Genomic DNA, 24,633 nt, shown 5'->3' with positions numbered 1-24,633 from the left:
AACTCGATGAAAAGTGAGGTCCGTGGTTCTTAAAAACACTTGAACATTGGGGAGCAGCAGATCTTAAGCCTAGAGGGGAAAGCAGGAAACGTCTCATAACTTCTGGTTTTCCTCATATTCAAAATGGCTCAAGAGAAATGATATTTTTAAAGTATATGCTTCAACAGAGACTTTTCTGATGAAAAATTGGCAGGCTCTTGTCTCCTGAAGAAAGTAAAACTTGGCAGATGGAAGCCTGGCTTGGGTTCTCCCCAGTTCAAGTCATTCTCTTTGTGTGTTCTGGAATGCATATAACACTTTTCACACACTTTACTGAATGTTTGCAAATGCCATTAAAAAGAAATAAATGCAAAAGCATTCACTGGGGCTTCGTGTGTGCCAGGCTCGCTACATCCGCTAAATTTTTCTTACACAACATTTTGAGAGTCATTAAGGCTAAAGCTTGGCTCAAACTCTTCTAAGGCATCTTCTGTTTAGACATTAAGCTGATAGAAAAAATAAGGTATGGGGGGTTGGCATTCTTACAGTTATCAGAGCTTCAGACAGAACAGTTAACTCCGCTTGTAACAGATTTCTTCTAGAATTTAGGACTGGAGATGCAAATGAAAAGACATATGCCCAAGCCAAAAGTGCAAAAGGATGTGGTAGAATGATTCCTTCCACCAACTAAATGGCTAACTCACAACCTTGGACATCCCAAATCCTGGTAAATTTTTAACTAACTAGCTCTCTGAGGGAAAAAGACCCCAATTTGTAGTGTTTGCTGATTTCCACGATGTAACTATTCCACCACTTCAAGCTATCAACTTGGTGTCAACTATTTTAACAACTGGTTCTCACAAGCCTATATGAGTGGGCTTCAGCCCCACTGCAAACTTCTTATTACCTATATTGTGGACACATTACGGCACTTAACAATTCTAGCATAGTGAAAAGTCTTTATTGCTTGAGCATCTGGTCCAATACTTGTTCCTTCGGCTACATTCAATTCCTGTGTAACGTGAAATCACACTGCTCTCAGTATGTTCTTTGGACTTTGGGCCGGTCTGGTAAACCTTAAAACCTCCACAATATCACCGTCATCATCATCATGATCGTGTATATTTACAAACAACCCACTAAGTACTGCTGTGAGCATTTTATAGCTATTAAGTGTTGATTCTTCACAACAACCCTTGAGGCAAGTACTCTTACTTCCATTTTTCAGATGAGGAAACAGAAGCATAAAAGATTATGTGGTTTACGGCTGAGTGGCCGAGCAGGAACTGGAAGTTAGGCGATAGGACCTACCACCAGAATCTCTGAAAAAGCTGATTCCTGAATTGAGTTTGTGTTTAGAGACATTATTGTGTTTTATGCCACAAAAACCTCTGCAGCTCTGCCTTTGAAAAGGCCTAGGTGCTGGTAGAAATTAAATTCAAAAACCAGTAATGACTGGATGGGAGGGGAGTTTGGGGGAGAATGGATACATGTTACGTATGGCTGAGTCACTTTGCTGTGCGCCTGAAACTACTGCAACACTGTTAATTGGCTGTACTCCAGTATAAAACAAAAACTTAAAAAAAAAAAAACCAAAACAACCAATAGCGTGTTACCTTGGTGTCATAGCAACCTCCAGGACTTGGATTAAGTGAGTTCAGGTCCTCACGGCAGCAGATGGTATTGCAGGGATCACCGTTACTGTAAGTATCGTTCTTGTAATCTAGGAAACAGTGATGGGGAAAAGAGTGAGCACTGACCATTCTGAGATCCACTTATCCACAGTAAACTGGACCTGTTAAAGCCTAGATGATCAGAGCGTATACCCCAGAGACCTCCTCGGCCCAGCCTGCTCCCATACACAGAAGTCACCTCCGACTTGTACTGGGAAGAGGCAACCACCAAGTCCCCTGCTCCAGGCTCAGCCTGGTCTCAAGAACCTCGCACAGTGAAGAATGGATGGAAGAAAGGTAACAGAGGACAAATGTACTACATTTTTTTTTAACAAAATAAATACAAATCTGACTCGATACTGTTCATCAAAAATAAAGTGTTTATGAATAATCGCTGTTTTAGTAGCTGCTTTTCTCCTTGGAAGGAAATCTGTGTTTGGGACGGTAGGGTATAAAAAGTACCCTACATGGGTTTTTTCTTCTGTGTTTTACATATAACTTTTTCAGTTAAAAAAAAAATGTAGAATCTTCTTCCCTATCATTTTTATAAAAGAGGACAAAATTCTATTTGTTGTGTATATAATATGCATAGTATCAATTGAATACTAAATAATTCAATAACTTCTTATAATTCCTTCTAGTACAGAGATGATAAAATGACATGGATTCTTTATCCATGGGGAAGAAAAGGAGTTTTGAAGAATGATTCTTGAGAAATGTGCTACGTACTGTTGTAGCGCATGATATATTTCATGGATTCCATATCAGTCACTTTCCCTTGGTCACGCCGGAAGATTTTGGCTCGTGAAGCCAGATCGTAAGAGTAGTCCAAACCCAGCTTCTTAACCAGCATTGGATAGCCGCTCCAGTTGTAGATTTTTTCATGGAAAGGAATGTTGTAGGAGGGCCAGTAGCCTAATTTGGAGTGGAAGGGAGGGAAGGGTGGGATGGACAGGGAGGAAGACAGAAGAGAGAGGAAACCAAAGAAATGTTATTCGTGGTAATTTCTTTTGAAAATTGGCACAGCTGTGTAATTACAAAATGATACTACATAGAAAATAATGACTGGGAACCCTGGCAATCAAACAGATCCTTTGACATTTACAGACTCGGTAGACCTCTAGATTATTCCATGAGGGGAAGAAAAGCATCAGGGTTCTTTGGGTTTTCACCCCAAATTCTTAAAGCAATCTATTAAGCAAAAGATTATCTGAATTCTAGGCTCAGGGTTGAATAACTAGACCTTAGGCAGTTAACCTCATTCCCCCAACCCCTTTTTTTTAGCAGGAGGAGGGAAAGGAAGAGTTCATAATGTGAGGGGAATGGAGATGGTCTGTATGGTTCCAGTAGGCATTTAACTCCTCTGACGCTCAACATTCATAAAGGCTCAGCTGCATTCAGAGCTTCACAGTGTGCGAACGACACTAGGCGTCAAACGTGTGACACAACTTTAGTAAAATCAACATTTTGGGAACAGCTCAGATTACAGTGGCCTAGGGTATTGCCTATAGGACAGTCAACCTTCAGCATTCAGGGATTAATTCCCACTCCCATATTCTCTTAGCCCTTGTCTGCCTTTTTCCCTTCTTACTGTTTTATAGGATCCCCTACTCGGGGGTGAACTTATTAAGAGAAAACAAATGACAAGACATTCAACCTTGCTGATTCTGGGGCACAGAGCCAGCATCAGGAAGAAGTGAGATAAAGACAACATTGAAAGTGCAGGCTAAAAGTCACATTTATTATTGCAGTGTACCTAGGTTATACAACTTGGGAGTTAGACTGCCTGGACCTTAAGCCTGGTCCTGCCATTATTAGGTATGTGACCTTACACGAATTTTTTAACCTCTCTGTGCCTCAGTCTATAAAATGTGAACAATGATAGTACTTACCTTATAAGGATCATTGTGAGTGTTAAATGAGTTCAAACAGATGGAGTAGCTTACAACAGGGTCTGGTACTTGGTAAGCACTAGATGAATATTAACTTTTATAATTATAGTTCTCTATGTGAATTCTCTATGTGAATAGCTCAAATGAATAATAAAAATGGCCGCTTTATACTTCACATAAAGCTTCATGACTAAGAAAAGATTTAAAATAGAGTATCTTATATAACAACACAATACCTGCTGATGTATAAATATTGCATCCCTCCTTCTAAAGGAAGAAACAGAGGTTCAGAGAGGTCGAATACCTTCCTTCTGACTAAAATCACCCAGGGCTTCTATCGGCATATCACAGCTGCTTCCAAATACTAGGAGGTTTGCGGGACTTTTTTTTTTTTTTTTAAATGGCTATATGATATCGCTTAATTATTTAGGAAAATCACATGTTTCTTTCTGAGCCTTTCTTCCCTTACAGTAAGACGGTAACGAAACTACTTATCTGGAAATACGTTATGAAGGTCAAACAAAGGAATATAAGTAAAAGGTATGTCAAGTATATAGTAGACACTCAATGAGTTTAACTCTCTGTTCTTCTTGCCTCTGGGGGAAAACAAAACAAAACTACAGACAGATCAGCATCAACTTGTTTTAGTCCCAGGGTAGATTTCTTCATGGGATCTAGGGATGGGATTGCAAAGAACCTGAATCTACCAGCATATAATCAGCGGCTTCCTATGATTATCAGGCTCTGAGAACCAAGTCAGACAGCTAGGTTCTCGGTTTTGAACTGCCACGCCAACCAAGTAGCCACCTAACCATCTGACTTCTCAGGTGGATTTTCCAACAAGAAGAGGAGGTAGGTCCGCTACTTGGTAGCATCGGATCTTCTTGAAGTTGCCCCTTAATTAATTCTGTTTTATGCACATTCTATGCATTTAGCTGGCAGGAGCCACCCTGGAGTGAGGCGGTTCCCTCTGGGTGTCCTTACAAAATGGATTCGAGGACCTGGGAAATGAAGGACCGGCCCTGACCCCCAGGATCCATACCGTGTCTTGGTTCTGTTCCTTCTCATCTCTCCGCTGATCTATTGCAACAGTTTCCTAATTCTCCTCCTGTCTTCTCTCTGACCTGTGCGTTCTCCCTTTTCAAAGGCTCCAGTTTTCTAAAGGATAAAGGCTAATTTTTAGTTTTTTAAGGAACCTCCATACTGTTCCCCATAGTGGCTGTACCAATTTACATTCCCACCAACAGTGCAAGAGGGTTCCCTTTTCTCCACACCCTCTACAGCATTTATTGTTTGTAGATTTTTTGATGTTGGACATTCTGACTGGTGTGAGGTGATACCTAATTGTAGTTTTGATTTGCATTTCTCTAATAATTAGTGATGTTCAGCATCTTTTCATGTGCTTTTTTTGGCCATCTGTATGTCTTCTTTGGAGAAATATCTATTTAGGTCTTCTGCCCATTTTTTGATTGGGTTATTTTTTTTTTGATATTGAGCTGCATGAGCTGTTTGTATATTTTGGAAATTAATCCCTTGTCGGTTGCTTCGTTTGCAAATATTTTCTCCCATTCTGAGGGTTGATTTTTTGTTTTGCTTATGGTTTCCTTTGCTGTGCAAAAGCTTTTAAGTTTAATTAGGTCCCATTTGTTTATTTTTGTTTTAATTTCCATTACTCTAGTAGGTGGGTCAAAAAGGATCTTGCTGTGATTTATGTCAAAGAGTGTTCTGCCTATGTTTTCCCTGCCTATGTTTTCCTCTAAGAGTTTTATAGTGTCCAGTCTTACATTTAGGTCTTTAATCCATTTTGAATTTATTTTTGTGTGTGGTGTTAGGGAGTGTTCTAATTTCATTCTTTTACAAGTAGCTGTCCAGCTTTCCCAGCACCACTTATTGAAGAGAGTGTCTTTTCTCCATTTTATATTCTTGCCTCCTTTGCCGTAGATTAGGTGACCATAGGTTCATGGGTTTATCTCTGGACTTTGTATAAAGGCTAAACTGACTGCTCATCAGGATCCAAAGGCTGTATTTTCCTCTGACTACCTATCTTCCGTGTCACAGCCTTCTCTCTAGCTGTCTTGGGCTAATAGTTTCTCCTTCACACCATGGTCTTCATGCCTCTATTTGTTTGACCTTGTCCCCTTGTCAAATGGCTGAGCTCCTTTCTAGCCTGTAAACCTCCACGCAGACATCATCTTCTCTTTCATTTATTTAACAAATATTCAGTGAGGACTTCTTATGTGTGCTGAGCACTACGTTCAATGCAAGATGTTAGGACTTGCCAAGTGTCGGCAATGTGCTCAAGAATCCACAAAAATTATCTCAGTTAATTATCGTGACAACCCTGTGAAATTGCAAAGGTCTACACTCCCACATCGCAAAACTCTTGGGGGCCAGATGTGTTTCAGAACTCAGGGTTTTCCAGATTGTAGAACAGCAATGGTGTGTAAATTACAGATGATGTTGCAGTCTCTGTGGGGAGCCCCTCATAATCAAAGACATTGATAACTCTGTAGCCTGACGTATAAATTCTCTCCAGAGGAGAGGGAATAAATAGAGGCCATAAATAGTTCAAGTTAGTTTTTGCTGCCGAGTGAGTTCAGATCAGGTCATACTTGGCTACCACAAGTGAGCTAGGACAAAAGACAAAGGAACAAAGAACTTACAGAGTTTTGAGATTTTGTAATTACGAATAAGTGACTAGGGACCTGTACCATTACTGTCAGGATTTACAGATGAAGAAAGTGAGGCTTGGACAGAGTGGATAAGATTTTGAGGAACAGATAGTCCAATCAAGGCAATGTGACTCCAAAACCAGTACTTCCAACGTCTGGGCTGTGACCCTGCCCTCCAGAACCGCCTTCTCTCATCCCTCCCACTGACGGCGTCACCACCAGGTTTGCTACACCAGAGCGCATCACTGCTGTTTGCTTTCTGGGCTCTAACAGCTTCTTTAGGTGCCTTGCTTCCCTATCAGACTGTGTGTTGGGGATTCTACATCCACGCTTTTCCAGTCCCTGGCCGGAGTAGCACTCCCATAAATAGTTGCTGAACTAAAATTTTACTTGGGAACCCAGCAGAGAAGGTAATACTGGAACCATAAGTAGTCATAAGATTGTGAATGCCTGGCTCTGTCCCAGTCTACGCATAAAGGTAGATCATGCTGTGACGTAAGAGTTTGAGGGGCAGGTTTTACATGTTGTGCTGAACCTGGTCATTCTTTTCCCTGTGTGACTAGCAACGGCATTCCCCTCCTTCCTTCCCCACCATATACTCCCCGCATCATACATTCACACAGCACATATTACCCATCACACACACACACACACACACACACACACACACACACACACACACACACACACACACACACACACACACACACACACACACACACACACACACACACACACCAGACTTCCAGACTTCTAGCATGAAGAAAATACCTGTCCGCAGAACATCAGTTTGTTCAGAATATTCTACATAGGCAGGAATTTGCTCCACGATGTACAGAGTGCCTTTACCAAGGCTGTAGTTCAGATTTACCTTCTTCAGGTCCAGGACCATGTACTGATTGTTATACGTGCCTGAAATATCGGGAGACATGAAGACAGGGCATGGGTATGGCTTTACTGGTTAACTCCAGATCTAAACGTACGTACATGCCTAAAAGTTACTCTGCAGGGCCACTTACCAGAGTTGTATTTTGAAAAGACCTCTGCCCACTGCTTGCCTCCGTTTGCCATCATATTGGCCACCCGGACTCTTTGCCAGGCCAGGAGAGACTTGGGTACCACGTGCTGCAGCAGGGTTTTATTATACACGCTGTTTGTGGTCTGCAGCAATACCAAACCACTGCTGAGAAGGTAAAAGTCGTCCAGAGACTCCAAAAACCCTACAGGAAACACGAATATACAAATCAGCGTAACACATATGCAAAATACTGAGCCATCAGTGTTAGCACAGAGCTTCGTGTACACAGTGCATTGTGCAGTGGCCGTGATTATTATCCTCTCCCAGCCTTGGTTCCCCTCTGTGGCAGTTACTCAACTGCCGTTTCTAAAGGTGCCAGTGGACCTCCATCCCTGGATCTGCCATTGAAAATTTTTGATTTTATGATTTGGGATGACAAGAATACATTAACTCGGGACTATTCCAAGTTTCCAAAATGACGAACAGAGTAGATCCTCACTTGCTAGGATTTTCCAGGAAAACTTTTAATTAGGGGGAGATATTAGCAGGATTCATTGTTGGATAGAGGGAATACGGATGCCTTCTTTCTTTCTCCTTTTCTGTATTTTCCACATTTTATGTAATGAGTCTACTTAATTTTTTTAAGTAGAAAAAGTATCTACATTTATAAAAGTGAACATGGTTTTGACACTCTGGGTCAATGTGTTTTACAAATGTTGGAAAATCAGCAGAGCCACAAGTCTTTTTAAATAAATTTATTTTATTTGTTTTTATTTTTGGCTGTGTTGGGTCTTCGTTGCCGTGCGCGGGCTTTCTCTAGTTGCGGCGAGCGGGGGCTACTCTTGTTGCGGCGCGCGGGCTTCTCATTGCCGTGACTTCTCTTGTTGCGGAGCACAGGCTCTAGGCACGTGGGCTTCAGTAGTTATGGCATGCGGGCTCAGTAGTTGTGGCTCGCAGGCTCTAGAGCGCAGGCTCAGTAGTTGTGGTGCACGGGCTTAGTTGCTCCGCGGCATGTGGGATCTTCCCAGACCAGGGCTTGAACCTGTGTCCCCTGCACTGGCAGGCGGATTCTTAACCACTGTGCCACCAGGGAAGCCCACAAGTCTTTTTTAAAGGCCTATTGTGTGATTTATTTTGTGATGAGTGTGGTAGAGATCAAGGAATATCAGACACAGCTGTAACAACGAGAGAGGCTATATTGTCGTCAGTAACTAACAGTGATGGGCAAACTGGCGGTGCTACATTAAGGTCAGAGAAGAGCCCAGGGAGAGTTAAAAGGAACCAGGGTGGTGAGCTCCTCCAGGGCTTCGCAAACTCCCACCATTTTTATACTACTTTATTATTTTTGCCATGTCTGATTACTACTTGTATCATGCTTTACTTAATATTTTTCCTTACATGAGCTCTCTTTTTAAACTTAAAATACTTAGCCTTATCACATAAAATAATATCCAAGGAACCATGGGTCTAATGTTTTGGGGGCTTTTTCCCCCCAAAACCAGTACATTTAAGCAAATACATTTCTATTAACATGCAAGAAAATACATTTTCAGGAAGTCCCTAATGTCACCTCACTAGAACTATGCATGTCCTGCACTGAGCAACACCAATGGCGCTCCGAGAGGAGAGGTGATGGGATCTATCCAGGATCACAGAGCCAGCTCCTGGCAGACCTGGGCCTGGAATGCAGGTCCTTGATCCAGTCCAGGGCTCTTCTGCTAAGTCTGAACACCTATGCTCAGCCTCCATGGCGCTCCCTCTTCTGGCTTAATGAAGGCTGGAAGAGGAGAGCTTCATGGAGGAAGTGGATCTGAGTCTTGAAGCTGGTGTAAGTGCTGACCAGGTAGAGAGCAGTGAGCATCACAGGTGGGAACAATACTATGAGTGAAGGTGCACAGCAGTAGATGTAGCACAGGAGAGTGCGTGTTCTGGGAAGCCGGGCAAAGACAGTCATTCATTCATTCACTCAACAAACAAACTATTGTGCATTTACTCTAGACCTGACAGGGATAGGTGGGGTGGGGTAAAACAACGGGATCGCCTAAGACTTCAGAGCGTATATGCTGGGAGTCAGAAGGCCGGCCTTTTAGTTCCCTGCATCGCCACCAACAAATTTAGCACTTCTCTTGCCTCTCTGTTCCTTATTCCCTTCCTCTGATAACCAGGGACTATGTGATGTCATTCACCTCCAATTCTGAATTTTAATTCCTGGAAATTTCTGAGTAGCAAAGTTACATGATGAGAGCAGTGTACAACTAACTCACAATGAGCCTCCACGAGGCTGTCATTAGCCAATACAGAGATTTGCATAAATGACAGAAGGAGGCACACTTCAGGTGGTGCAAAGCTTTATGAGGGGATGGCAGCCTTGAATGAAATTTTAATGGGCAACCCCTCTGAGAAGACACAGTCTAGACATAGGAGGCGTGATTGACAAGCAAAGTATGAGATGAATTTCAATGACTTTTTTAAAAATTTTATTTATTTATTTAGACTGCGTTGGGTTTCACTGCTGCACGCGGGCTTTCTCTAATTGCGGTGAGCAGGGGCTACTCTTCTTTGTGGTGCCCAGGCTTCTCACTGTGGTGGCTTCTCTTGTTGGGGAGCAAGGGCTCTAGGTGCCAGGGCTTCAGTACCTGTGGCTCGTGGGCTCTAGAGTGCGGGCTCAGTAGTTGCGGTGCACGGGCTTAGCTGCTCCGTGGCATGTGGGATCTTCCCGGACTAGGGCTCGAACCCGTGTCCCCTGCATTGGCAGGCGGATTCTTAACCACTGCGCCACCAGGGAAGTCCCTCAATGACTGTTCATTCAGCTCTTGGGCTGAGGTTGTTCTGCAGTGTTTGAACTGTACAGCCATACTTGGCAGCCTTGAGCAAACTCTGGTAACAAATCTCCACAGGAGAGAACTCTGTATTTCTGGCGTGATAAACTTGCTAATTCACTCCTTATTGTAGCAGTCTCTATGGACACAAGAGGGCAGGCGTTCTTTCATATGTGTGAGTGACTAATACTAACATGAAAGGAGCAGTCCTTCATTCAAGAGCAAGACTGTTTGTTGAAGACAAAAGAAATGTAGGCCAGAGTTCTGAAACATAGTTCTGAAACAAAGAAGATAAATTGTCTTACAGAAAACTTTAGTCAAGGAGTTTAACTCTATAGTTCAGAGTTTAAGATTAAAAAATGGAAAAGGCCCAGAGAGGGGACAAAGTCCTGGAACAGTGCATTATAAGAGAAACAAATGTTCCTTGACTGTGTAAAGTTGTATTCCTGCTCTTATCTGTCACTAGTAGCTTTGGAAGGCACACTATTTTAGATCAGGGTAAAGTGAAACACTTCAGTATGAAAGCCAGCCAGCAAGTAACATTTCATAGTAAGCTTCTTGCTAAATTTAATCAAGAAATAAGAGAACCCTTACCGTTAATAAAGCATCTTTCAGGACTTAAAAAATATGTGACCGCTTGAATTGTAAACATGAACAAGGACCACTTTCCTCTGATTCCATTTAGACCTACTGCTTAGTAAAACACAGAAAAGTTTACCCTTACGATCCTATCAAATGTATTTAAAATGTGCCCATTTGGCAGAGTGACATCAACATCATGGGGGGTGTGAGACACTCCCTTTGTCTCTCCCCTTCAATCTACGACCAGTAAAACCAGTAAAACTTCCATGACTCAACAAAGGTTCCTCGGCCCAACACAGCAGCATGCTGGAGAGTTCCACATCTCTGTCATCTAAGGGTGGGTGGACTGGAACACATAAAGTAGGTGGAACCAGAGGGACGGTGAAGGCAGTGCTGGCCATCTCCGTGCCCCAGGTGGCACTGTCAGCAACACCGGCAGCAGCAAGGAACCGACAACCCTGGAGACAGAAATAGTGACAAGGAGGGCACCAGGCGACACCTCTGACACGGACAGTGGAGGGTGGAAAGTGCCAGCTCTCAAAAATAACCAGCACGGGTAAGAGAAACCAAAAACTTGTGCTATAGCGCCACCTACTGGGAAACAAAAGAAAGGCATCTAATTACTAACCTAGTGAATAGCTACAAGCAAGTGAGGAAAAAAAAAAAAAGCTTTACCTAAAGAAGAAACATGTTCACCACTTCAAATGCACTGGCAGAGGAGCACTCATCAAGCCCCATGAAGAACCACGGTAACACAGTACCACAAAAAGAAAATGACAGTCCTCCAGAAACCAAATTTAAAGTCACGGAATGTTGTGATCTGATAGAGAATTCAAAATAGCTGTCATGAAGATACTCAACCAGCTACAAGAAAACTTTGAAAGGCAGTTCAATGACCTCAGGAATGAAATGAATGAACAGAAGGAATACTTTACCAAAGAGACTGAAATTCAAAAAAAGCACCAAATAGGAATTCTGGAGCTGAAGAACTCAATAAATGAGATGAAGGATGCATTAGAAAGCACTGGAAATAGAGCAGACCACATGGAAGAGAGAATTAGTGAGCTTAAAGATTGAAATCTAGAAATGATACAGGGAGAAGAGGAGAGTGAATTAAGATCTAAAAAGTAAAGAAATCCTATAGAACCATCTGACTCTTTTAGGAAGGGCATCATTAGGGTAATGGGTATCCCAGGAGGAAAAGGGAGACTGAAGAGTGCAGAGGGTTTATTTAAAGAAATAATAGCTGAGGACTTCCCAAACCTGGGGAGGGAACTGGATGGACAAGTCCACAAAGCCAAGAGAACTTCTAATTACCTCAATACAAAAAGACCTTCTTCAAGACACGGTATATTAAAACTGTCAAAAGTCAATGACAAAGAAAGAATATTCTAAAGGCAGCCAGGGAAAAAAGGATGGTAACCTACAAAGGAATCCCCATCAGTCTATCAGCAGACTTCTCAGCAGAAACTCTACAGGCCAGGAGAGAGTGGAAGGACATACTCGAAATACTGAAAGATAAAAACCATCACCCAAGAATACTCTATTTAGCAAAGTTATCCTTCAGATATGAAGGAGAAATAAAGACGTTCCCAGACGAACAAAAGCTGACTGAGCTCATCAACATTAGATGTGCCTTAAAAGAAACGTTGAAAGAAGCTCTTCTACCTGAAATGAAAAGGGAAAAGTACTGTACACAAAACTTTGAGTAAAATGGTAACTGGACAGACAGAATAAAAAAATTGCAACTTATTCTATATCAGAATAGGTTGTTAAAAACTTAATTACAGCATAAAGATTAAAGGGAAAAAAGCAGTAAAAATAACTCTAGCTACTTTAATTTAGTAACAAACAACACAAAAAGGAATAATTTAAGACGACAAAAAAGTAAAAAGGGGAGAGGAAAAGGAAGAAACGCATGTAGGCAAATGAAGATAAGATACTATCAGCAGAAAAAGAACAATTTTATCCATGATAGGTTTCATACAAATCTCATGGTAACCACAAAACACAAATCTAGAGCAGAGAGAGGAAACATAAAAACAAGGGGAAATAGGGAAAAACATCATAGAAAACCACCATACTAAAATGGCAGACAGAAACACAAGGAAAAAGGAAAAATGGAGGGAAGCAGCCGCATAGCACAGGGAGATCAGCTCAGGGCTTTGTGACCACCTAGAGGGGTGGGATAGGGAGGATGGGAGGGAGACGCAAGAGGGAGGAGATATGGGGATGTATGTATATGTATAAATGATTCACTTTGTTATATATCACACCATTGTAAAGCAATTATACTCCAATAAAGATGTTAAAAAAAAAAAAAAGGAACAATGGAGATACAGAGCGACCAGAAAATAAAAGATAAAATAGCAGTTCTAAGTCCTCATCTATCAACGATCACCTTAAATGTGAATGGATTGACTTTACCAATCAAAAGACACAGAATAACTGGATGGATTAGAAAATAAGACCCCACTATATGCTGCCTCCAGGAGACATATCTCAGCTTTAAAGAGAAACACAGGCTCAAAGTGAAGGAATGGAAGTTGATACTCCAAGCAAATAACAGCCAAAAGAAAGTGGGTGTAGCCATTCTCACATGGGAAAAAACAGACTTCAAGGCAAAAATGGTAGCAAGAGACAAAGACGACATTAAGTAACGGTAAAGCAGACAATTCGTCCAGAAGACATAACAGTTATTAATATATACTGACCTAACATAGGAGCACCAAAATATATAAAGCAATTATTAACATACCTAAAGGGAGACAACAAAATAACAGTAGGTGATTTTAATACCCAACTTACATCAGTGAATAGATCACCTAGACAGAAAGTCAACAAGGAAACAGCAGCCTTAAATGAACCTTAGACCAGATTGATTTGATAGACATATATAAAACATTCTATCCAAATGCAGCCGAATACACATTATTCTCAAGTGCACGTGGAACATTCTCAGGGATAAACCATATGTTGGGATACAAAACAAGTCTCAATAAATTTAGGAAGATTAAAATCATATCAAGCATCTTTTCCAATCAAAACGGTGTGAAACTAGAGATCAACTACAAGAAGAAAGCCAGAAATATCACAAATATGTGGCAACTAGGCAACATGCTACTGAACAATTATTGGGTCAACAAAGATATCAAAGGAGAAATTTTTAAAAATCAGACACAAATGAAAATGGAAATATGGCTTACCAAAATCTATGGGATGAAGCAAAAGCAGTATCAAGAGGGAAGATTCTAGTAATACTGTAAATGGCAATATTTCTTTTTTATGGCTGAGTAACATTCCATCATATATGTGTGCGCGTGTGTGTGTGTATATATATATATATATATATATATATATATATATATATATATCCCACATCTTCTTTATCCATTTATCTGTTTATGGACACTTAGGTTGCTTCCATATCTTGACAATTGTAAATAATGCTGCTATAAACATTGGAGTGCATGTATATTTTCAAGTTAGTGTTTTTGTTTTTTTTGATATATACCCAGGAATGGAATTGTTGGGTCATATAGTAGTTCTATTTCTAAGTTTTTAAGAAACCTCCATACTGTTTTCCACAGTGGCTGCACCAATTACATTCCCACCAACAATGTACAAGGGTTCCCTTTCTCCACATCCTCACCAACATTTGTCATTTGTGTTCTTTTTGATGATGCCATTCTGACAGGTGTGAGGTAATATCTCATTGTGGTTTTAATTGCATTTCTCTGATGATTGATGATTTTGAGCATCTTTTCATCTGCCTGTTGGCCATCTGTATGTCTTGTTGGAAAAACATCTATTCAAGTCTTCTGCCCATTTTTAATCAAGTTGGGTTTTTTTTTAATGTTGAGTTATATGAGCTGTTTATATATTTTGGATATTAACTCCTTATCAGTCATATCATTTGCAAATATTTTCTCCCATTCAGTAGGTTCTCTTTTTGTTTTGTCAGTGGTTTCCTTTGCTGTGCAAAAGTTTAATTCGGTTCCATTTGTTTATTTTTGCTTTTGTTTCCCTTCCCTGAGGAGACAGATCCAAAAAATATTGCTACAGTTTATGTCAAAGAGTGTCCTGCCTATGTTTTTTTCTAGTACTTTTATGGTTTCCAGTGTTACATTTAGGTCTTTAATCCATTTTGAGTTTATTTTTCTATATGGTGTTAGAGAATGTTCTAATTTCATTCTTTTGCATGTAGCTGTCAAGTTTTTCCAGCACCACTTATTAAAGAGACTGTCTTTTCTCCATTGTATATTCTTGCCTCCTTTGTTGTGGATTAACTGACCATCAGTGTGTGGGTTTATTTCTGGACTCTCTATTCTGTATCACTGATTCATGTATCTGTTTTTTTTGTGTGCCAATACCATACTGTTTTGATAACTGTAGCTTTGTAGTATAGTCCGAAGTCAGGGTGCATGATTCCTCCAGCCCTGTTCTTCTTTCTCAAGATTATTTTGGCTATTCAGGGTCTTGTGTGTTTCCATACAAATTTTTGAATTATTTGTTCTGGTTCTGTGAAAAATACCTTTGGTATTTTGATAGGGATTACATTGAATCTGTAGATTGCCTTGGGTAGTATGGTCATTTCAATATTAATTCTTCCAATCCATGAACATGGTATATCTTTCTATGTGTTTGTGTGGTCTTCAATTTCTTTCATCAGTGTCATAGTTTTCTGAGTACAGGTCTTTTTATCTCCTTAGATAGGTTTATTCCTAGGTATTTTATTCTTTTTGATGCTACTGTACACGGAACTGTTCCCTTAATTTCTCTTTCTGACAGTTTGTTGTTAGTGTATAGAAATACAACAGATTTCTGTATATGAATTTTGCATCCTGCAACTTTATCAAATTCACTGTTGAGCTCTAGTAGTTTTTTAGTAGCATCTTTATAATTTTCTGTGTATAATATCATGCCATCTGCAAACAGTGACAATTTTACTTCTTCCTTTCCAATTTGGATTCCTTTTATTTTTCTTGTCTGATTCCTGTGGCTAGGACTTCCAATATTATGTTGACTAAAAGTGGTAAGAGTGGGCATCCTTGTCTTGTTCCTGATCTTAGAGGACATGATTTCAGCTTTTCACCATTGAATATGATGTTAGCTGTGGGTTTGTCATATATGGCCCTTATTATGTTGAGGTATGTTCCCTCTATGCCCACTTTCTGGAGGGTTTTTATCATATGGATGTTGAATTTTGTCAAAAGCTTTTTCTGCATCCACTCTTGCCACTCTTATTCAACATAATATTGCAAGCCCTAGCCAGATCAATTAAGCAAGAAAAAGAAATAAAAGGCATCCAAAATGGAAAGGAAGAAGTAAAACTGTCACTGTTTGCAGATGACATGATACTATGTATAGAAAACCCTAAAGACATCACCTAAAAACGATTAGAAATAATAAATGAATACAGTCAAGTTTCGGGGTACTAAATCAGTATACAAAAATCTGTTGTGCAGAAAGAGAAATTAAGAAATCAATTCCATTTATAATTGCATCAAAAAGAATAAAATCCCTAAGAATAAATTCAAGCATGGAGATGAAAGACGTGTACACTGAAAACTATAAGACATTGTTGAAAGAAGTTGAAGATGACACAAATGGAAAGATATTCTGTGCTCATTGACTGAAAGAATTAACATTATTAAAATGTCCATATTACTTAAAGCAATCTATGGATTCAGTACACTCCTTATCAAAATTCCAATGACATTTTTCACAGAAATGGAACAAAAATCCTAAAATTTATATGGAACTACAAAAGACCCCAGATAGCCAAAACAATCCTGAGAAAAAAGAACAAAACTGGGGGTGTCACACTCCTTGATTTCGCATGATATTGGCAGAAAAACACAGAGATCAATGGAAGAGAATTGAGAGCCCAGAAATAAACTCACATATACATGGACAATCAATTTATGACAAAGGAACAAACAACATACAATGGAGAAAGTATAGTCTGTTTAACAAATGGTGTTGGGAAAACTGGACAGCCACATGCAAAAGAATGAAACTAGACCACTATCTTACATTATACACAAAAATCAACTCACAATGGATTAAGGACTTGAATGTAAGATCTGAAACCATAAAACTCCTAGAAGAAAACATAGGCAAGATGCTCTTTGATATTGGTTTTAGCAATATCTTTCTGAATATGTCTCCTCAGGAAAGAGGAACAAAAGCAAAAATAAACACATTGGACCTCATCAAACTAAAAAGGTTCTTCACAGCAAAAGAAACCGTTAACAAATTGAAAAGACAACCTACCAAATGAGGGAAGATATTTGCAAATCATATATCAAATGACAGGTTAATGTCCAAAATATATAAAGAACTCATACAACTTAACAACAGGAAAACAAACAACCCAATTTAAAAATGGGCAGAGAAGCTAAAAAAGACATTTTTCTAAAGACATACAGATGGCCAACAGGCACATACAAAGAAGTGCAACATCACTCTTATTAGGGAAATGCAAATCAAAATCGCAATGCGATATCACCTCATGCCTGTCAGATATCACCTCATGCCTGTCAAAATCACAATGAGGTATCACCTCATGCCTGTCAGAATGGTTCTCTCCTTCCAGAGTGATGGAGAGAACGTGGAGAAAAGGGAACCCTCATACGTTGGTGGGAAGGTAAAGTGGTGCAGCCACAGTGGAAAACAATATGGAAGTTCCTCAAAAAATTAAGAATAGAACTAACATATGACCCAGCTATTCCACTTCTGGGTATTTATTGAAAGAATATGAAAACACTAATTGGAAAAAGATATATGCGGCCCTATGCTCACTGCAGCATTCTTTACAAATAGCTAACATATGGGGCTTCCTTGGTGGTGCAGTGGTTGAGTCTGCCTGCTGATGCAGGGGACGTGGGTTCGTGCCCCGGTCCGGGAGGATCCCACATGCTGCGGAGCGGCTGGGCCCATGAGCCATGGCTGCTGGGCCTGCGCGTCCGGAGCCCGTGCTCCGCAACAGGAGAGGCCACAACAGTGAGAGGCCCGCGTACCAGCAAAAAAAAAAAAAAAAAAAAAAAAAAAAAGCTAACATATGGAAACAACTTAAGTGCCCATAAACACATGAATGGATAAAGAAGATGTGGTGTGTGTGTGTGTATCATGGAATACTACTAAGCCATAAAAAGATGAAATCTTGCCATTTGTGACAGCATGGATGGACCTAGAATGTATTATGCTAAGTGAAGTAAGTCAGATGGAGAAAGACAAATATCATATGATTTCACTCATATGTGGAATACAAAAATAAATGAACAAACCAAACAAAAACAAACACATAGATACAGTGAACAGAGCAGCAGTTACCAGAGGGGAAGGGTGGCAGGGGGATGGCAAAATGGATACAGGGGGTCAACTGCATGGTGAGGAATGGAAGCTAGACCTTTGGGAATGAGCATGCTGTAGTATATAGAGAAGTCGAAACATAATACGTAGGTACACAAAAAACTTATACCATGTTATAAACCATTAAAAAATAAAATAAAAAACTTAAAATGTGCTTATTTGCATATCACATGCATTAGCTGCTCCAAACCTCTGAAGACCACACACATTCCTTCCTTCCAAAAGAGTAGATTCAGCGTTGACAAAGGACATAAATGACATACAACTCAGGGTCAGGAGTGTGGATCATGATTGTAAAAATAGCTGTGCTGCATTTCCTCACCCCTCCTTCTATCCATACTCAGCAACGGGACTTTGCAACATCTCCCAGAAAGAGGCATTGTCTGTTTCCCCATCTCTTAGATCTGAGCTGGATCCGGAACTCGCTTCGGCTAACAAAATGCGCCACTTCTGAGTCTAGGCTTCAGGAGACCTTGCATACTTCTTCTCACCTCTTGTAACCCTGTTACAGCAGTGTAAACCAGCCCAGTCTAATTTGGTCTCTGGGATGGGAGACCACGTGCAGGAGGGCCAGCCTCTAGCTGGCCAGTCCCCCGAAGTGCTACAGAGTTCATCCAAGGTCAGCAGAGCTGCACACCCAACCCCAGCCAACCTCAGACCCACGATGTGCCCAGCGGAGACACCAGAAAGAACCATTTAGCTGCCGTGTGGACTCAAAAGCAATAATAATCACGTTTCCAGCACAAAATTTGGAGGTTCAGCAGTAGCTAATATAATAATAATAATCCAATTATACAACATATTTTGCTTTGAAATGCCTTACTGCCATTTGATTTTTTATTTTATTTTGATTCTTTTCTCTCTTTTTTAAAAAAAATTATTTATTTATTTCTGGCTGCGCTGGGTCCTCACTGCTGCCGCGGGCTTTCTCCAGTTGCAGAGAGCGGGAGCTACTCTTCGTTGCGGTGCGCGGTCTTCTCACTGCGGCGGCTTCTCTTGTTGTGGAGCACGGGCTTTAGGTGCGCGGGCTCAGTAGTTGTGGCACGCAGGCTCCATAGCTGTGGCTCACAGGCTCTAGAGCACAGGCTCAGTAGTTGTGGCGCATGGGCTTAGTCGCTCCGTGGCATGTGAGATCTTCCTGGACCAGGGCTCGAACCCATGTCTCCTGCATTGGCAGGCAGATTCTTAACCACTGCGGCACCAGGGAAGCCCTGCCATTTGATTTTAACACAGATGGATGTGACACTTTGGGAACTCTTTTCTTTCTTTTTTTTTAAAAAGAGAAAAAACAAAATAACATCTTGGCGCCATACTCAGCCTTTCTGCTCAGCTTTTTCCCACAGCTGAAGAGGAACTGTATCACTTCTCAGACCTGTGAAAAGCACCCACCTATGCTGGGCTGTCTGATTTCTCTAAGCCAGTCTGACAGTCAATAGATGTTTATTAAACACTTACTGTATCTCAAGCACTGTGCAATGGGTCTCAGCCCAGAGACTGTATCAGAATTCCCTCAGGAGCTTCTTCAAAAGGCATATGCCCAGACTGCCCTCTCTGCCCACCTCTGCTCCCCTCTGAGTCTCCACCAGAACTCCTATGTAAGGTTACTGTCTACAGCTGGAAAGTCTTCCGCTTCCTGCCTAAGAAAAGGCAGCCTGTGCTCTCCTTGTTACCCCAGGACATGAAATCCTCCAGCCGTTTATTCTGTCTACTCTGCAATGGACTCAGTCTTCCTACCTTCCAGAATGGCATTCATTTACTTCTCTTCCTGCCAAGACCCTAACTGGAACCAATAAATTTCCCCTTCACTTTCCAGTAATTATTCTTCTATCAAGTATGTATTTTTTTTTTAGCAGATTTCTGCTTAATCCTGCAATAGGAAGGTGATCAATGAAGGATTCATACTATTAGATATTCAAGCACATGAAGCCATACTTGGGAGTTTGAATATCCTGCAGTGGTCCAAATAAAAGAATTAGTATAATTCTAATTCTAAGATAATAATAATAATCTCTTAAAGATTATAGAAAGTAATTATGAAGAGGTGGCTTACATTTAACCAATATTCTGTTATTATCCACATAAAATTGTTTTTCTTCAATAATAAATTATTTATTTTAGGTTATATTATTTGCTTGTTTACTGTTTCCTTTTCCATCTATCCCATAGCATGTAAGTTCCACCAGGGCAGGAACTTTTTCTGTCTTGTTCACTCTAGCGCCAGAAAAGGATCTGACACATAGTAGGTGCTCAATAAATAACTGTTAAATCCAAGGAAGAAAGAGATGGTGGTCACTAACATTCACTGTGTACCTATGACACACCAGAAACCCTGCTTTAGAAGGATGGATACTATCATTTGATCTTCACAAAAAGAGCACTTAGATGAGCTAATTTAAAAAATATTTAGCTATTTAAAGCTAATAAACAGCATTGTCAGGAATAAATTTAGGACTGAACCTCAACACATGCCTTTTCCACTACAACATACGCCTGACAGATGTGAGGGAAACAGATAGGTAGTCATGGCAAACAGTGACACTTCTACACAATAGAGCAAATGCATTCAAAGCAATTGGGAAGAGAGTAAATCATGGGGGGTTGCATGTTTAGACAGGGTGGAGTTGGGGAAAATCACCTTATGACCAGTCAGTCAAGAAAAGTGTGGAAAATAAGGTGGGATTTCTGGAAAGATAGAAGGCAGGAAGCTTCCTTAGCTAGGTGGGGAAAGATGTTCAAGACAGCTGTGGCCTGGCAGAAGTCATCAATATCCTGGGATGGTGCCAAAGAGGAATACAAAACAAAAGGAAGGTATTGATACTTAGGAAAGCAGAAATGAAGTGCTACAAAATCTATCTATGGTCCTTTGGAATGGGTGCCCTAGTTCTACTTTTATTTCTTCTCCTTTGGTTCTACTTTTTAAAGGCAGAAGATATGAATCTTGGCATGTGTTAAATCACAGATTGTTTGTATATATTTCAGCCTTATGATCAAAGGATCTAAGATAAAAGAGGTAACATGAAATTAATAAAAGTAATTATACAATTACATTAAAAATGTTTACAACTACAGAGGCAATTTAATAACACATGAAAGTAATAACATTATGGATTACGAAGGAGACTTGACTACATTTTCTTGGGGCCTTAAGACTATTCTTTTATCTCCCTGTGCACCTACTTTCAAGTATTTGAACTTCAAACAGGAGAAGGCTGAGCAAAGTCATGGCTACCCAGACCAGAAAGACTGCCAGAGTCTGAAAGGATGGGCTTGGACCCAATATGTTAGAATCACCTAGGGTGCTTGTTACAAATGCACCAGCCCCGCTCAACTAAATAAGAATTCTTACGGATGGCACTTTAGAATCCGCATTTTTAGCAAGCTCCAGAGGAAAATTTAAGGGGTATGTACATGTGTGTGGGAGGTGATGGGATGCCCAGATGTGATGCAAAGTAGGAACACATGCATGCTGGGTGAAACACACTAAGTGTGTTCCAGAGAGCTCCACTTACAGATAGTTAAGCATGAAGCCTCAGCCTCCTAGGGATCATCATTATTTACTGTAATCCTCAATTAAAACACTTTGTTCCCACACAAAAGCTCCACCCACCTGGCATCCCAGGAGGTCCTTTGAGTTCATGGCTCTTTTAGTGTTAGCCATTTAACTTAGATACAAACAGAACCATTTCTGAAAACGAACACTGGGTATTTTATAGTCAGATACATCGTGTTTGAACCCCAGTGCCCAACTCCTGAGCTGGGTATTTAACTTCCCTGAACCTGTTTCTTTATTTGAAAAATGCTGATACAATACCCTCCTTGTTAGGTTTATTATGAAAATTAAGTGACATGATACACACCAAATGTGTATTATGCATACACAGGGTGTCAGTTATAACGCCAGGCACATAAATAGAAGCTAAACAAACATTACTTCTCTTTTTATTTCAATAACAAGTTAAGCACAAACGATTTTAAGGTAACTTACTTAAATCTTGGGTGCTGCCCAATTCCCATAAAACTAGCTGGGTCCTATTCATGTCATTCATAGTCAGGGTGGCTGCAAAGGATTGGCTTCAAGGTCCAATCCCTGTGCTGAACATACAGGTTTGCATCTGAGATGCCTTGATACCAATTCATGAACATCTCGGACTCTTCTTTTCAAATCAAGGGTATAAAAGGGAGGGCAGGATGAAGAGAAAACAATGAGCTTGTGATATGTTGATAGATGATGCTCTCTCAGGCAGCCCCTCCTCCACCTCTCACTGCATTTCCCGTCTGTCTTTCTCCAGTTTCCACCTGTCCACATCAGAAGGGGTTATCTGTAACCTGTCTGCCTGTTTCCTTTCTTTTTTCTTCCCATTATCTTTTCCTCCTTCCTTCCTTTTCTCCTTCCTTGCATAAATATTTGTTCAGTGATTACAACGTGCAAGGCTCTGCTGGCCCTGAGGATGCAGACATGAATACAGAACCTGGGCTCTGAAGAAGCTGTGCACGAGGCACCGAGGAAGCTGAAAGGAGGGGTAGCTGACTCAGCCTGAAAATTAGCGAAGGCTTCGACCAGGAGCTCTTGCGATACTTTTGTTAATATGGAAAACATTTGGGTAAAACGCATTAAAAGGCAATAAAAATGCTCATACCAAGGGTGAGTATTCCAGTGGCAGCACAAAGAAATTTGATGATTTCTCCCACAAGTAAAAAGGATAAACACTGTATAAAATTATGTAAAATAACTAGTTGAAGGTACTAGAAAATGACCAAAGGCAGGGAAAAACTGAGCAGTGATCCTATTAGTTAAGAATATGAGTACGGGGACGTCCTTGGTTGTCCAGTGGCTGAGACTCCACGCCTCCACTGCAGGGGCCACAGGTTCAATCCTGGTGGGGGAACTAAGATCCTGCATGCTGCACAGTGCGGCAAAACAAACAAACAAAAATTTTTTTAAAAAAGAATATGAGTATGTGGCTTCATTGCTTGAGTGCATTCCTTAATCCCCCACTGCCAGCTCTGGTGGTGGGGAACTGCAGCCATAGTGACTTGAGATGGTATTCGAAGTTCAGTGCTGTAGATATCTGAGAAATTAAGGGGGAATTTTTTTTTTTTTTTTTTTTTGGCTGCATCACGCAGCATACGGGATCTTAGTTCCTGGACGAGGGATCGAACCCATGCCCCCTGCAGTGGAAGCAGGGAGTCTTAAGCACTGGACCACCAGGAAAGTCCCAAAGGGGGAAATTTTGAAAGCAAGAGAGAAGTATAGAAGAGCAGAGATCCAAAATCTGAACATAAGTTCTGCCTAGTTTCCTGGCTGACCACTAACTATGCAAGGATGTGAGAGATGCCAAAGAGCTTGGGATAAAACCAGAAAGAATTGAGAGATTTACCCTTGTAAGACCGAATTCTTACTGGAGAGATATACAAATCTGCTGCAACTCTGACAGAGGGTGCTCTGCTCCGAGCTCATACACAGCTGAGACTGCTCCAGCTATCAAAGGGCAAAACCCAGAGCTGGAAGAACAAGTGGAAAGTTAGAGAAAACCTTAGAAACAAGAAAACCACAGAGAGAGTTAGCTCTAAAATCTCAGCTAGTCCCTGCCAAAACCTTTGGCTCTCTATTAAACTACACTGATTAAACACAAAGTAAGTAGAGAAAAAGAAAATCATAAAGATAAGAATGAAAATCAATGAGGAAGAAAAATAGACAATAGGAAACAAATCAATGAAAAGAAAATCTGGTTATTGGAAAATATCAATACAATTTATACACCTCTAGCTAGACAGATAAAGAAAAAAAGACATAATATCATGAATGATTAAAGGTACTTAGCTACAGATCCTACCAACATTAAAAAGTAAATAAAAATATTATAAATAACTTTATATCAATGAACATGATAAATTAGAGTCAATGGGCAAATTCCTTGAAAGACACAAATTTTCAAAACTGACTCAAGAAGAATTAGAAAACCTGAATAGACCTATATTAATGAAAGAAATTGAACTCATAGTTAAAAACTTTCCAACAGATAAAATTCCATGTCTAGATGGCTTAGTCAATGAATTCTTTAAAACATTTAAAGAAAAAAATAATTGCAGTCCTACACAAACTCTTTCAGAAAACATAGAAGGAAAAAATAATTCTAAACTCAGTTTATAAGAACAAGCTTACCCCAATACCAAAACAATTAAAAGAAAAGGAAGCCACAGTCCAATATGTTTCATGAATACTAGATGAAAAAATCCTTAACAAAATATTAGTATGTTGAATAAAAAATAAATAAAAAAGAATAATATATTATGATTAAGTGGGGTTAATCCCAGAAATGCCAAGTTGATTTAATATCTGAAAATTAATCAGTGGAACTCACCATATTAATACAGGATGAATATCACATGATCATAGATAGAAGCTGAGAACTGCACAAAATGCAGCACTCATTCATGATAAAAACATTAAGCAAAGTAGGAAGAGATGGGATCTTCTTTAACCTTATAAAGGGTATCCAGAAAACCTACAATTAACATCATACTTAATGGTGAATGACTGAATACTTTTCCCTTTAAGATCAGGAACAAGGCAAAGATTTCCATGCCACTTCTAGTCTACAGTGTCCTGGAGGTCTTATC

At 40.2% G+C, this 24,633-nt stretch overlaps 1 protein-coding gene across 2 annotated transcripts in view; it reads right to left on the bottom strand.

The window, feature by feature from the left end:
* The window catches only part of PLBD1 (phospholipase B domain containing 1), a 68,716-nt gene that overhangs the window by 694 nt on the left and 43,389 nt on the right, over positions 1–24,633 (bottom strand). For both annotated transcript variants that reach the window (XM_019937375.3, XM_019937384.3), the window contains exons 7-10: positions 7,236–7,436; positions 6,988–7,128; positions 2,382–2,567; positions 1,596–1,702 (exon numbers count right to left, since the gene is read on the bottom strand). In XM_019937375.3, coding sequence (XP_019792934.1) covers positions 1,596–1,702; positions 2,382–2,567; positions 6,988–7,128; positions 7,236–7,436 — 635 coding nt within the window. The remainder of the gene's footprint in view (positions 1–1,595; positions 1,703–2,381; positions 2,568–6,987; positions 7,129–7,235; positions 7,437–24,633) is intronic.

The sequence above is a fragment of the Tursiops truncatus genome, chromosome 11 (assembly GCF_011762595.2).
Source record: "Tursiops truncatus isolate mTurTru1 chromosome 11, mTurTru1.mat.Y, whole genome shotgun sequence".
In the NCBI taxonomy this organism is placed as follows: Eukaryota; Metazoa; Chordata; class Mammalia; order Artiodactyla; family Delphinidae; genus Tursiops; species Tursiops truncatus.
This window is presented reverse-complemented; position numbering and strand designations above follow the sequence as displayed.